Genomic DNA, 14,433 nt, shown 5'->3' on the forward strand with positions numbered 1-14,433 from the left:
TATCTTCAAATTAAGATGTTGAATCTTTTTAGCTGTGTTTAGTACAATAAAGTTATTTATCCTTAGGTTCAGTCCCTTCACTGAAGGCTTCCCTTATCTCTCCTGTAACTCTAGAAACCTACATAATGTAGTGATTACAGCATCCACAGCATGAAGCCTTGGGACCAGGTATAAATGTTGGAACCTCTTGGCTCTAATATCTGTCTTTGGGGAATTGTTTAATTTCTACTTCTTAATTTATCTTATTTCATGTATATTAGTGTTTTGCCTACATGTATGTGTACCAAATATGTGCTGAGCCCATGTAGAATGCACTCCTTTTTTGTTTTCATTTCTGTCCTGAAATTAAGCCATTATGAAACTAATTTATACCTGGTACCTGGCAGTAGCTTTATCTCCAAGCACAATCGGTAGTGTGCTTTGTTTTAATCAATCAGAGTATAATGTTGCTCCATAAAAATCACAAATGTGTGCCCTTTGTAATTAAGGCTTACCTTGGAAGAATGGCGAGTCGTAGTATTTTTTGAATGGCATTCTGTCCCTATAACTATTATGAAGTAAGAGTGAAACATCACAAAATGCATGGCAACAGACTCTGATGCATCCTTGAGGATGTTTCCAAAACAATTCAACCATTTGCTTGTCTCCACAAGACACTATAAGAATCAGTGTCCAAAAGAAGGCATAAATAAGAAGCTGTGTCTTCAGTAAATGTATAAAATCGGTTGCTGGATAGATGGTTCCAATATAAGAGAACTTTCTACCCTTCCAGAAGACCTGAGTTCAGTTCCCAGTACCTGTATCATGTGGCTCACATATTACTCCAGTTGTAAGGTAACCTACACCTTCTCTGGCTTATGCACAGCAGACCCTGCCATATACATATACATACACATATACATATATAAAATTAATTTTTTTTAGTGAATAAGAAACCATTTCATTAGTACAAAGTAAAGAGTGGTAGGCTAGGAGTTAAGACCTCAAAATTAAACTGGATAGACTTGAGAAAAGCATGGTTCCTATTAGTAAGCAAATAGCCTCCAACTGTCAATTAGTCTGTTTTTTTTTTTTTTTTTTTTTTTTTTTTGCTAGACAACAGACAATGCTATCTAGCACTGTTCCAGATAGCTTATAGTTAAGAAGCTAGCATCACAGGTCAGCTATAAGTTCTGTTTCCTTTCTGCATTTCTTTCACAGAATACTGCATAAAACACTACAATATTTCCAATATCAAAACTTTCCAGCTATTGTAAATGGTACAGGATGATATGGGACTTTATTGTAATTACTGCACATGACATGTGATAACAGACACAAGGGTGTATTTCAGCTATTACTCCTGTAAGAAACCCTGGAAATTAATTTATTAATAGAAACATATTTGTATAAGTTCATTATAAATTTTCAGTGGCAGGTCTGCTTTGTATTCCTTCTGGGTCTGATGTTCTGTCTGCTCTAGGAATTTCATAGTTTATTTTTTTTTCTTCTGTTTCTCCAGAAGGAAGAAGTGCATTTCTGAGAATCTTTATTCCATTTCTAGAAAATACTTTTTTCTTGACAGTTTGTTTTCTTTCCCCAGCTCTTTAGTGGTGTCTCCTCTTGTTACCAGTGTTTTATCACCTTTTCCTGACTCTAAATTCAAGTAGATGTGGCCAAAGTACATGAATGTAAACTAAAGTAAGCAAGCTAAGAAAAACAAACAAAACAAAACACCTAAAACATGGAAAATATTCTGGAACTTCTGAACTCATTCAAAAATTAAAACATGAAACTGAAATTTGCCACCAATGAATAAAAATGCTACTTTTTAGAAAGGGCTAACACACTTCACCAAGAAATTGGTTCATTTCTTTGCAACAGCTCAGTAAAGTCATGAAAACAATGTTGGTTTCAATATTACCATGATTTGCTATGTTCACCTTTCTGGTACTTTGTTCAAGGAAAGACATAGAGTTTTGTTTAATAGATTCACTTTTCATCAACATTTTATGCTGGTCTGTAATTGTATGAAACTTTTAAGGCTTTCTCAAATCTTTTTCAACTTTTAAAATTTACATTGAACACTAACACTTTCAGTGTGCTTTTCTAGACATCTGTGTTGACAGTGTTTCTGTTTTCACAGTCCCCTACTTCTTTGGATCCATGTCAACTGTTTTCTGTATCTTATGAGAAGATAGGACACAAGACAAGCACTAGAAACACACTGTATACATAATATGCATTTGCTTGCTTTTTACTGAAAAGTCTAAGCAGACTGGTAGGACTTGGTGTAAGAAAACATGTACCAGCTTTCCCCCCATATTTGCTGTTCCCCACCCTGAATTTGTTTGTTTGTTTTTTGTTTTTCTGAGACAAGTTTCTCTGGGTAGTCCTGGCTGTCTTGGCTTTGTAGCTCAGGCTGGCCTCGAACTCAGAGAACTGCATGCCTCTGCCTTCTGAGTGCTGGGATTAAAAGCCTGTGCCATCACAACCCAGTAAAGTGTTATTATTAAAACCTGAAGATAGATATCACTTTTTCCAGGATGCCTCTCTGAGTTCCTAAACATGGGTTTGGAGTCCAGCCTGCCACCGAACATTGTGACAGACATTATTGTTACTATCCAAGTTTCCTAAATAACTATCTTGCTTACAAGTAATGATACATTTTTAATTTTTTCACTGAACCTCTGCTACATTGCCTGCACACATGGTTGTTCAAATTTCATCTGGTAGGTCTCTGGCTTCCAGAGTTTGAAGGATGATGATTATGATAAAAATTGATAAAACTCTGCACATTAAATATGTACCCCCTTTTTAATTTTTCTTTCTTTTCTGCCTTTTTTTGTGAGACAGGGTCTTACCATGTAGTACTGGTTATCACTATGTACACCATATTGGCTTCAAATTCACAGAGATCACCCTGCCTCTGTCTTTCAGATGCTAAGACTAAGGATATATTCCGCCACATCTAGCTTTTACCACATTGTATATATTACAAGAAAGTGGTTTCAAAGGCATGTTTATCTGTTAATAGTAATAAAAACTCAGAATGAATTAAAAAGTCAACACATAAATATAACCTTACACTAATATTAAATTTTGCTGTGATAAAAAGCATGCCAACATTGTATTTTCACTTTTAATTTTCAGAAACTGCAAAAGAAGATTAGACAAAATGAAGACCTTATCTCCGTGCATTTTGGAAATTCTATTACTTGTGCTGAAACCTGCCATCGTTTTTATCAAATAAACGTCAAGTGAAGGTCTGTGGAGGAAAGATTGATTTGGCTGAGTCTAAAGTGGGTCAAAGTTACTATTTAATCTTGAGTGAATTTCACAAATTACACTTCACTTAAATTTCTTGTTTCGTTATCTTACTTTTTAACACTGTTTTTTTCTTTCAGTTTTACAGAGTATTGGGAGTTTTCTTGTTGTTTTGTGTCATCGAGACAGGTACTTGCTATTAATCCAGGATGTTTTCAAATTCCCAATCTTCCCGCCTCAACCTTCTCAGTGCTAGGATTACAGGTGTGTCAGCACACCTGGGTGGAACTTGGGAGCTCTTCACTTGCTGTTTAAATGCCAACTCCATATAAGTGCCTCGGCCGTTAGGTCCTCTCTCAGGAACCCTCTCTATACGAACCCATTCTGTTTTGTGTGTACTCTCTTCTTATTACTTGTGTTTTGTCTTTGTTTCATATTTTCATCTCATTGCTTCAATGTTGTCATCCTCTATAAAAGCACTGATGCCCTAATCACTCTCATATTTGTGCCTTTAGTCTCTGTTAACTTTTCTGAACCCACATGTCTAACCGGATGGTTCATACAAAGACTTCATTTAAAATACATTCAAGCTGCTGAGTTAAAGAGTGATGTACCTTTGGTATTTCACATCTTGATGAATAGTTGCCTTGTCCATTTTGTATCATAATTCCTCCTGATATTTCACCACTTCAATGAATAGTAACACTGTCCGTTTTGTTATCTAAGCACAAACCTTTGAGCTATGTGTGATACTCTTCCTTCCTCTGACCTTTTTAAAGGATATGCTGACCCCTGCTGCTCTAGCATCTCACTTCTGCCTCCTGTGTAGACTACCATTCGTCCTATTTTGTGGTTGATTCATTTGTGAAATGTCAACAGACTATGTGATGACTTCTCAACATTTTTTTTCCTACCACTTTAGGGAGCTCTGATCACTGCAGCAGTACAGGAACTATGTATATATTCCTTTCTGCACAACCTTTAAATCCCAAACAGGTAATAGTTATATCAATTGTGCCACAAAATATTCAATAAATTGCTCCTAGAATGGAAAGATAAAAGAGTGAGGCATCACAGAACTGACATCACACTGGTTCTTGCATCTAGAGCTTCAGTGGGTTTCTGCTGTCTGTAGAATACAGCTGCTGAATACAAGAGTCTTGTCTACCCTTCCACCCACCCCTCCCTCACCCCTGTCTCATCTTGCCCAAGTGTTCTGGTTCCAGCCTTACAGCTACTCTTGCTGAATTAACTAAGGTGTGGACTTCCCCTTGACATATCATTTTCTGGCTCTTAAATTTTACAAGCTTCCTCTTTGACTTTAAAATTTATGTTCAGAAATGCAGTGGACACATCTCACCCTAATATGGCACTTTTGAGGATAACTGTAACTGTAACTGTAACTGTGTCTTATCTTTCATATCTCCTCTGCTCAGCCAGGCTCACTGAAGACAGAGGCCACATCTTTTCCATGAAGATCTCCTAGACCACTAGTACATTATACACTATAACATCATATACTTCAACAGTCTTTTTATCTATTAGTTATAAACCAGCTATGTGTATACCTTTGGTCGAGCTTCTCAACTGACTGGACTTAATTTTCTACTTCTGGTCAACCGGCTTTCACACTACCCTCTATATTAACTTTTCTAATTTTTTCCCCCACCTTCAATGTTATTTTGTACTTGAACTTGAACTCTTCCTATATTTTTACACACAAAACAGTATCTCGGTTCCATACATTACTTTCTTTATTATTATTTACAATTTATTTGCTTTGTATCCCAGTTCCAGCCCCATCTCTCAGCTCCTCCCCAGTCCCACCCTCCTATGCTCTTCCTCCTCTATCACTCTTCCCTAGCCAACTGATAGGGAAAGTCCTCCTCCCCTACTATCTGACCCTAATCTATCAGATTCCATCAGGACTTCCTAGATTCTCTTCCTCTGTGGGTTGGCTAGGTCACCCCACCAGAGGGATATGATCAAGGAGCAGGCAACCAAGTCCATATCAGAGATTATCTCTTCTCCCCTTACTAGGGAACCCCCATACACTGTATATGGGCTACATCTGAGCAGAGCATCTAGGTTCTTTCTATATATGGTATTTGGTTGATGTATCAGTCTCTGTAGTCCCCCCTGGGCCCTGCTGCTTTTGGCTCTGTTGGTCTCCATGGCTCCTGTCCCCTTGGGATCCTATTATGTCCCTCTTCTTCCAAAAGACTCCCTGTACTCTGCCCAAAATTTAGCTATGAGTTTCTGTATCTGTTTATATCCCCTGCTGGTTTTTTTAGAGACTTTTAGAGGACATGTGTTTCAATTATTTAAGTTCTTGTAGTTTTTTTCAGCCTTTTTGTACACTTAATATTTTCTTCAGTTACAATAAGTATTATTATTTTGCCAGCTATCAGTCAATTATCAACTGTACTTTATATATTACAATAAATTGCATTTAAATAACTTGTAATTTCCCTTTCAAAGTAGTATGGCTGGAACAGAAAGAAATACAATGCTACATGGATAAGACCGTGTTAACATAACTATGCACAGAGTGTGTGATGGAACCTGGTTAGTATAACTATGAGGCTACACAGAAGAACCGTCCATGTTATAGTCAGCAATCCATTCTTTTACAAACACATAACACTGAAATACATGCTCTCCCATAAAGGACTTGCCTTTCTTTCCTAAAATTAACTTACTTTATGTTTTCATTTGCAGGAACATCAGGCAGTTGCACAGTAATCATGCCATCCAAGTTCGTCTTCCCAATGAAGGCAGGCTTGGTGCGGAGCACATCTGGAGCAGTCTTGGCTGTTACCCTATGTTGCAATCCCCCAGCACTGTTCCCACGATTGGTTAACACAAAGGAATATGATTTCTCAGGCTTCAGGTTAACAATTAACTTCTGGGTAGCTCGGCCATCTACTTCTTCTACCATTTTCCCATCATCATAAAGAATCTATAGAGATACAACCAATCACTAATTGGTTATCTTTCTCTAGACCAATTTTAATTTACTTGCTTTGCTAGCTCAATTCTATTTCTGGGTAGTTCTCATTCCCATAAGTATTTGTAATTCTGGCGAATGCATCAATTCTCTTGATAGTTCTTACTCTGTAAAAGTAAAATGTTAATGAGTCTTTCAAAAATGACAACAAAAAATAATACAATAAGTTTGCATAATTTAACCCATTAGTTACCTGTGATCTGAATAGAATATGTACTAGGCTTTCAATGTAGTTCACATATCATCTTTCACGGAGTTTTAAATTCTAAATATATTCTCATTTACAAAAAATATTTCTCCATTCATTTCACAAATACTAACTACTTGCTGCTATTTCACAAAATCTCAGTGGAAAGACAGTTTGATTTTCAATTGAAGGGGAAGAGGACCTCCCTATCAGTGGACTTAGGGAGGGGCAGGGAGGAGATAAGGGAGGGAGGGTGAGACTAGGAGGGAATGAGGGATGGGGCTACAGCTGGGATGCAAAGTAAATAAACTGTAATTAATATAAAAATAATTTAAAAATAAATATCATTCTAAATAAAGCAGAATAAAATACCAAAGGGCTAAAAAAATGTTCAGAATTCTGATCAATAAATACAGTCTTAATGTCTTCAAGACAATACTTCATTGTAAATTAGTATATATTATGAAGATCTCTTTCTCTTTTTAATGGAAACAAAAGGAATTAGTTTGTTGTAAAAAGTTCCATTTCAGAGTACTAGATACCATGTAAATCAAGCCAGCTATAACTCTTGAGTGTCTGGTTACTCTCTAGAATGAAAGGGTAACACTGTCAAAGCACCAAATACAATTTTCATGAAAATAACAAATATGACTAGAACCTACGAGGCCAAATCAACTTTGTTTTGCAGTACGGGAGGGTTAATCCAGGGCCTCCCAGCTACTAGGTGAATGTTTTACCTCTTAACTAGAGTCATAGCACATCTTTCCAAATTGAAGTTTTCTGTATGTGTTACAAATAATGTACCATTTAAGCTGTCCCTTTCACTATCCACATTATATCTATAAAACACTTACTTTGAAAGGCATAGCAGAATTATAATTTTCTGGGATCTCCCAAGACAGCAGCACTGAAGTCTTCATAACTGCTTTGACATGAAAATTTTTTGCAAACACTGCTGGAAAAGGAAAAACTATGTATTTAAACTATTCTTAAAGCATATAACAAGTTCTTTTCTACCATGGAACATAGAGCTTAGAATAGACGTTGCCTACACAGAACAAAGAGAGAAATGTGATTTGCCTACCTGTTTAGAGCATTCATTTTAATACCCATTCTCATAAAGAATTCTCCTTTCTCTCCAATTCAGTAAACTATCCTCTGTTTATCTTACCTGAGGACATAAAGTACTGCCAGCCAGACTTGCAGTGACATTCTATAACTGAAATCTATAGTTTTCAAAATTAAGTCATACATACTTTACCTGCTTGCAGTGCTGAACCTATTAATATGAATGGGCCGATCAGTTATTTACAGCTTCAAAATATTGATTTCCAATGATCGATAATCCTTTAAAGGAGGAAGGCCATAAGTAGACAAATCCTACCTTGATCCACAGGCAGTGTCCTGAACTGGACACTGGGACTATATGGACCGGGCCCTTTGCTCGTGTGAGCACGTACTTTTACATCATATGTAGTATCTGATTTTAAGCCAGTGAGTGTCGTGGAGGTCTCAGCTGGAACAATAAGGTGCTCCATTGGAAGAAGGGGAATGTTGATATCCCTATACAGGAGGGTATACTTGGTGATAATGCCATTTCTCTCTGCTAGGACAGGTGGCTGCCAAGATAACTGAACTGAGGTTGAAGTGATGCCTTCTGAGTGGAGGTTTTGAGGGAATCCAGTTGGCATTTCTTCTGGAACAGTGATTTCTTTCACCATTTCCTCCCCAAAGCCCACTTTGTTTCTGGCTGAGAGTCTGAAGACATAGGATGCACCCTTGTGGATATCTGTGGCTGTAAAGTGATCTTCTTTTTCAGAGAACTCAAGAGTGGTGAGTGGCTCCATGTCTTTTCTACCAAACTTTAGACGGTAGCCCTGAAGCGGTCCAAATGTGTCCACGGGGGGGTGCCACTGAATGAGAGCAGTATTCATTTGAGTGTGGTTAATCACGAGCCGGGGTCTCCCTGGAACTAGAGCACACAAAGTAGAGTGGTAAGAATGACTGCCATTTATTATCACATGTCAGGTCTTGACAAGTGAGGAAGCCATTCTACTAGTATTTCTTTTCATTGTTTATTAACAAGATAATGCTTATCCTACATACCACTGTGACACAACTGTCTTTTCCTTTGTTTATTAAAGTAGGCTGATATAGACTTTGGTAATAAATGCAATTTTGTGCTCCAATACATATATATGCTATAGAAAAAAATGAATTCAAGCAACAAATAACAAACTAGATACAGCTAATGAGAGCAATAACTACATTGATTAGTTATTATGCACAATGCACTAATACTGTAAGAACATTGTCCATAGTACATCATTAGATTTAAACACTCACTCCTTACTGTATGCTATTCTTATCTCCATTTCTGGTTATTCTTATCTCCATTTTCTGTCATGAAAAAGAGCCCTGTGGAACTAGAAAATTCGCTAAGGTTAGGTGTATCACAAGTGAGAAAGCTGTAGAACATATCCAGGACCACAGTCTACACCCTCTACTGTGCATCCATTTGAATGTTTTTGTAACTTTGTATCTACACACAAGTTACCCTTGTGAAGTTCTTTATCTTGTTACTATGAATTGTTAAATGAAGAGGGATATTTAAAGGATTTTTTTTTTTACTAATAGTAATCATAATGATCAGTCATCACAGTGAGTGACTGTATTTAGGAGCTATTCTCCTCTTATATAAAGATATGCACTGTGATCATTCAGAACCTATTATATCTGGTATTGTTAATGGAGAAAGTAAGCATTACTGGAGTTGACAGACAACACAAGCCAGAGTTGCTCCAGGAGTTATCTAAAAGTGGGATGAAGGTGGATAATTACAAGTAAAAGTAAGCCAAATCTATAGAAAGAAACAGAAAAAAGGGGGGGGGAGAGCTTATACTGCTGGGACACAGGAGCATCACAGATATGTTAAAACTGCCTTCCACCTTCCCGATGGTGAGTGCTCTCTGTCACGAACAACTCCACATTTGGCTAAGGCTGAGGATCTGGCTTGCTTCCATGTATGTGGACCTATCTGCATTGCCCCCGTGGCACGCCTGGGTTGGCTACCCAGAGGCTATTTAAGCTGTGGGCTGGCTTTCCCCAGGGTCAGATGATTGTTCAATGTTCCTGAATAAACTGCATTGAAAAAAAAAAAAAAAGAAAAGCATAAATAGAGGCAGTTCAAAAATCTTGCAAGGTATCTGGTTAGTATATTCATTTTATATGCCAGAAAGTTGAGGCCCCAGTAGGTAAGAGGTCTGCTCAAAGGTATCCTTGTTAATCCCTCGAGTAATAGCTTTCATGAACATCCTTGGCAGATTCAGAATACATATATGTAAGTCAGCTAACCCCCAATATAGGGAAATTATATACATGTATGCATGTGTTGGGCCAATACTCTAACCATTGCGAATTCAGTGCTTCTTAGGGAAATGTACTCTAGCATGTTCATTTTCAGAATGTAGAATACAAAAAAAAAAAAGAATGTAGAATACTTAAGAAAAAACACTTTATGCTAGATGTTGGTAGGAACATACATCACTTCATGTATACAGAGAGCTTTCATGATTTCTTCATTAAAATGTGAATCTCTGCTAGGAAAAAAAACATGGTATAATTGACACCTTAAGCAGGGACTACATCCTTTACAAAACAAAACCTACTCGGGACTATGATGTGAAAATGTAATTCTTAGTATCACATGCTGTAGGAACAAACAATTTTATTAAATTTATTTATTAACCTTTTCTAAAATTCTGCTTTGAAGAAACTACACAATCACTTATTCTGTCCTTCTTGTTTCAGTAAGAAACATAAAAAACCAGCAAAAGTGAAAACAATTTTACATTTTTCTGATAAAAGCACATAAAGACTTGTTAGCAATATATGATTTTATTATTATCCAGCTGGTAATTTACTTTAAAATATTAAAGCTCAAAATAGCAAAAACATAGTAGACAAGTAAATTACAAACAAAAATGATAACTTTGTGAAAACATACAATTGTTTTTCAGTAGGAGTCAAGGCTAAGGTAGGAATATGTGGACATATATTCAGTGTTGTTACAGTCTACATTATTCTGTGGTATAAGGCTCTTGGGCCGGAGACCATGAGGTGGCTAAATGCACGATAAGCCCCAGCATCACTTCTGATACACTCTCCCCGATTTCTGTTCTTGGACCATCTCAGATTTTCCCCAAACAGCTATTTGTTTTCCAGGCAGAAATACTATTAAGCATAAAAACTTCAAGGAAGCTATTGAAACACTACAAAGTATCATGTGAAGGACTCACTAAAAAATGAATGTTGGTGTCTTAAGGAGAAGAACTCACACTGCCATCTATGACACGCTGGCCACATAAAAGGAAGCCTATTCTCCACAATGCATAAGGAAAACAACAGGTGGAGTTTAAAGAAGTTGGAAAACAATGTTAGGTCTATATTATTCTGTGGTATAAGACTCTTAGGCTGGAGACCATGGATATTGGCTTTGAAGCATTGCTGTATTCCACTGAGAGAATAGCAGGATTAAGGGAAAACAAACAAGAAAACAAAAAGAAACATCACTCTATGTATGGTAAAACATAATTTCCTAAAAGTTCATATAATGATAACAGAACCACTTCATTTGGGACAACAAGAAGCATTGTGAGTAGGAAAGAAACATTTAAAGTTTGCTTGCATTGCACAAAACCTTGTATCCAGATATACAGGAATCAGAGCAGGAAAGAAAAAGTTCACAGGGGAAATGCATTTCTAAACTATGTCTCTAAACTATGTCTATCTTTGGAAACAGATAAGGAGGTGAATAGATGGTACTATATGGAGATAAGGTTCATAGGTGACAGGAGGGACCACATTTAAAGATAGAGTCAGGAATAGAAGGAACATTCTACTTGTTACAGCATTGATGATTGATAGCTTGCACAGTATCAGAGAAGTCTTACACTCTCTGAGGAAGGCTGAAGCCAGGGTTAACAGCATCTTAGTAAACAGGGCACACAAAGGCCAAGCTGCATAGTCAACAATGTAACACTGTTAGATTGGGGCAGAGGTGGCATGCCAATTTTCCCTCTGCACCTTTATGAGATGTCAGTGCCTCCTTTTGGACCCTTGAGACATGTTAGAGCTGCCTCTGGGACCACTATGACACGTTACTGCCTCTTCTTACACTTTTAGGTCTTTTTCCTTACTATATTTTTTACTTTCTAGAATCTTTTAGGACAATGGAAATAGTTAATATATGTAGTTGGTTCAAAATTCTTTGAAAGGTCAATCTCTGAAGCTCAACTGAGGTTGACAATTTCAAATGTCTCAATCTCAGCCTCCATTTATTTTTTAATTATTTTTTATTAATTACAATTTATTCAATTTGTATTCCAGCTGTAGCCCCCTCCTTCACCCCATCAATAACATCCTTCTTCCTTCTTCTCCTGCCATGCCCTTCCCCCATTACACTGATAGTATTAAAGCAGATACTCAGCCTCCACTTCAATAAGCACAAGTAGCAATGAGCATACCTGATTGCCCCTAGCCTGCTATTCACAAAGTTCCCAATCAATGCCATTTGGTCATCTTTAAACATGGCTAGTCAGCAGAGTAGTGAAATTCATGGAACACTATACAGAAACTGTCAAAGTAATAAATTTTTACATTTTTATTTTACTATAAAGTATGTTTATATGCAAGCTATCTGTGTAAGAGAATGTGCACATGAGATCAGAAGAAAGAGTAGGATGCTTGGGAGCTAGAGTTACAGGTATTTGTGGGCCACCTGGTATAGGTACTGAAAGCTGAACTGTGGTCCTCTGAAAGATCAATGCCTGCTCTTAACACAAAGCTATTTTTCTAGCCTTCCCCCGGCACACCGTAATATGGAAGGTTTTGGTTGTCTTAAATCTCCAGGACTCACGACAGGAGCCTGCCACAGAGGGCCTCTTAAAGGCTCTACACTGCAGGGTATCAACGCAGATGCTGAGACTTATGGCCAACCTTTGGGCAGAGTGCAGGGAATCTTATGAAAAAAAGGGGGAAATAGAAAGACCTAGAGAGGACAGGAGCTCCACAAAGAGAGCAACAGAACCAAAAATTCTGGACACGGGTATTTTCTGAGATGGATACTCCAACCAAGGACCATGCATGGAGATAACCTAGAACCCCAGCACAGACATAGCCCATCGCAGTTCAGTGTGCAAGTGGGTTCCATAGTGATGGGAAGAGGGACTGTCTCTGACAGGAACTGATTGGCCTGCTCCTTGATCACCTCCCCCTGATGGGGGAACAGCCTTACCAGGCCACAGAAGAAGACAGTGCAGCTACTCCTGATGAGACCTGATAGACTAGGATCAGAAGGAAGGAGTGGAGGACCTCCCCTATCAGTGGACTTGGTGAGGGGTATGCATGTAGAAGGGGGAGGGAGGGTGGGATTGGGAGGGGAGGCAGGAGGGAGCTTCAGGGGGGATACAAAGTGCATAAAGTGTAATTAATAAAAATTAAAATAAAAATATTTTAAAAATCTCAAGGACTTAGGCAGTACACTAGTTCTGACACAGAAAAGTGAGAATATTAACAAGGAAACTACTCACATCATAATCATTCAAGCACAGAAAAGCTAGCTCCTTCACAAAGGTTTATGTTAGACTTTTAAATCTTATCCAGATTGTTTGAGTGAGGGGCAGTACTTCTGTTGTAAAGACTGATTGCTTATTGAGTTATTGAGAAATGATGAAAAAATATGCAGACAAGGTTCTTATTATTAATATAAAATTTTAAGGGGATTCCCAAATTATCCATAGAAGCTGTAACTTTTATAACCTTTATAACTCTTATTAGGAGTTCCTCACAGACTCAGAAACACAAAGGGATTTTTGTGATTATATTCAAAGTGAATTAATATGTTCACTAAATCCAAAGAACTCTCCCAAGGCCATGGCCTGCTTATTTTTACCGGGAAGTAGGTAAACGGTATAGGGGCATTAGATGGCCTCTATAAGGACAATGACTATGACTCAAGCATCTACTTTGTGAGCATCTTCACTTCATTTTCCAAGCCTCTCTCAGTTAAAAAGAGTAGAAACTGTAGAAAAAATCCAGAATAATTGGACAACATGAACAGTGTCCACACTTCTAAAAATATTGTGCAATAATGAAAAATGAAATTGTAAAAAAAAAAAAAAAGGCATTTCTTTTGTGAGGATTTGGATTACTTGGCTATATACCCTCTGCTTTTCTGTTTTCTGTCCTTGTCTCTAGGTCTCATCTTAGGAGCAGTAGGAATTTGAAAAGTCACATGAGGCATTAGCAAAACATAAGTGTGTGAATGTACGTAGAACAAACCTATTTTGTTCAACTTGAGGTTCCCTGTCAGGGATTTTATCACATAGCTATGGTCTAACATTGGCTGCTCCTATAATCAGAAAGTTATATATCAGGTCACCACACCCTCACACCCTTCTCCTTTCTAGTGTAGCATAATAGCTTGATACAATGGTATTCTTAAAATCAAAGAAAGTGAGAAGTAAGGGGGGGGGAGAACGAATTAAAAAGAAAACCCAACATATTTGTCTTGAAGGAGTTTTGCCATCTGTATTTCTGCTACTTGAGGCAATTCCAGGTGGCAGGACTCAAGTGAGGCAAATCTTATGACATTTAGACAAATTTGGCAGTGAGATGGCATCCAGGAGGGTGCTCAACATCACAGCTGTTCTCTGCTTTCTGTCTTTACGTAAAGAAACATTCCCATACGGATGTGCAAGAAGCAACTCAGGAGGAGTCAATCAAAACCACAGTGGAAACATTCCATGGGAGATAGTGCTGTGACAGGATTGGAGGAGATGCCTTCTGTAATTATCCCTTAATTTATCAGTTTATCATGCCAGATCTTCCTGCTGGTTTTCCCTAATGTAGCCAAGCAAAGCAAGTCTAACAAACACCAAAGAAGCTTCCCATCTTCTTAGAAGGAACAATTTTAGATTATTTAGGCTTT

At 37.7% G+C, this 14,433-nt stretch overlaps 1 protein-coding gene across 39 annotated transcripts in view; it reads right to left on the reverse strand.

Annotated features, from left to right (window-relative positions):
- The window catches only part of Ptprd (protein tyrosine phosphatase receptor type D), a 2,581,289-nt gene that overhangs the window by 161,444 nt on the left and 2,405,412 nt on the right, over positions 1 to 14,433 (reverse strand). For 19 of the 39 annotated variants that reach the window (XM_060365741.1, XM_060365751.1, XM_060365742.1 and 16 more), the window contains 3 exons: positions 7,828 to 8,415; positions 7,298 to 7,398; positions 5,949 to 6,208 (listed from right to left, as the gene is read on the reverse strand). In XM_060365741.1, the coding sequence (XP_060221724.1) occupies positions 5,949 to 6,208; positions 7,298 to 7,398; positions 7,828 to 8,415 (949 nt within the window). The remainder of the gene's footprint in view (positions 1 to 5,948; positions 6,209 to 7,297; positions 7,399 to 7,827; positions 8,416 to 14,433) is intronic. The other 20 variants (XM_060365770.1, XM_060365771.1, XM_060365740.1 and 17 more) reach the window with 3 other exon arrangements.

Source organism: Meriones unguiculatus, chromosome 12 (genome assembly GCF_030254825.1).
Source record: "Meriones unguiculatus strain TT.TT164.6M chromosome 12, Bangor_MerUng_6.1, whole genome shotgun sequence".
Taxonomy (NCBI): Eukaryota; Metazoa; Chordata; class Mammalia; order Rodentia; family Muridae; genus Meriones; species Meriones unguiculatus.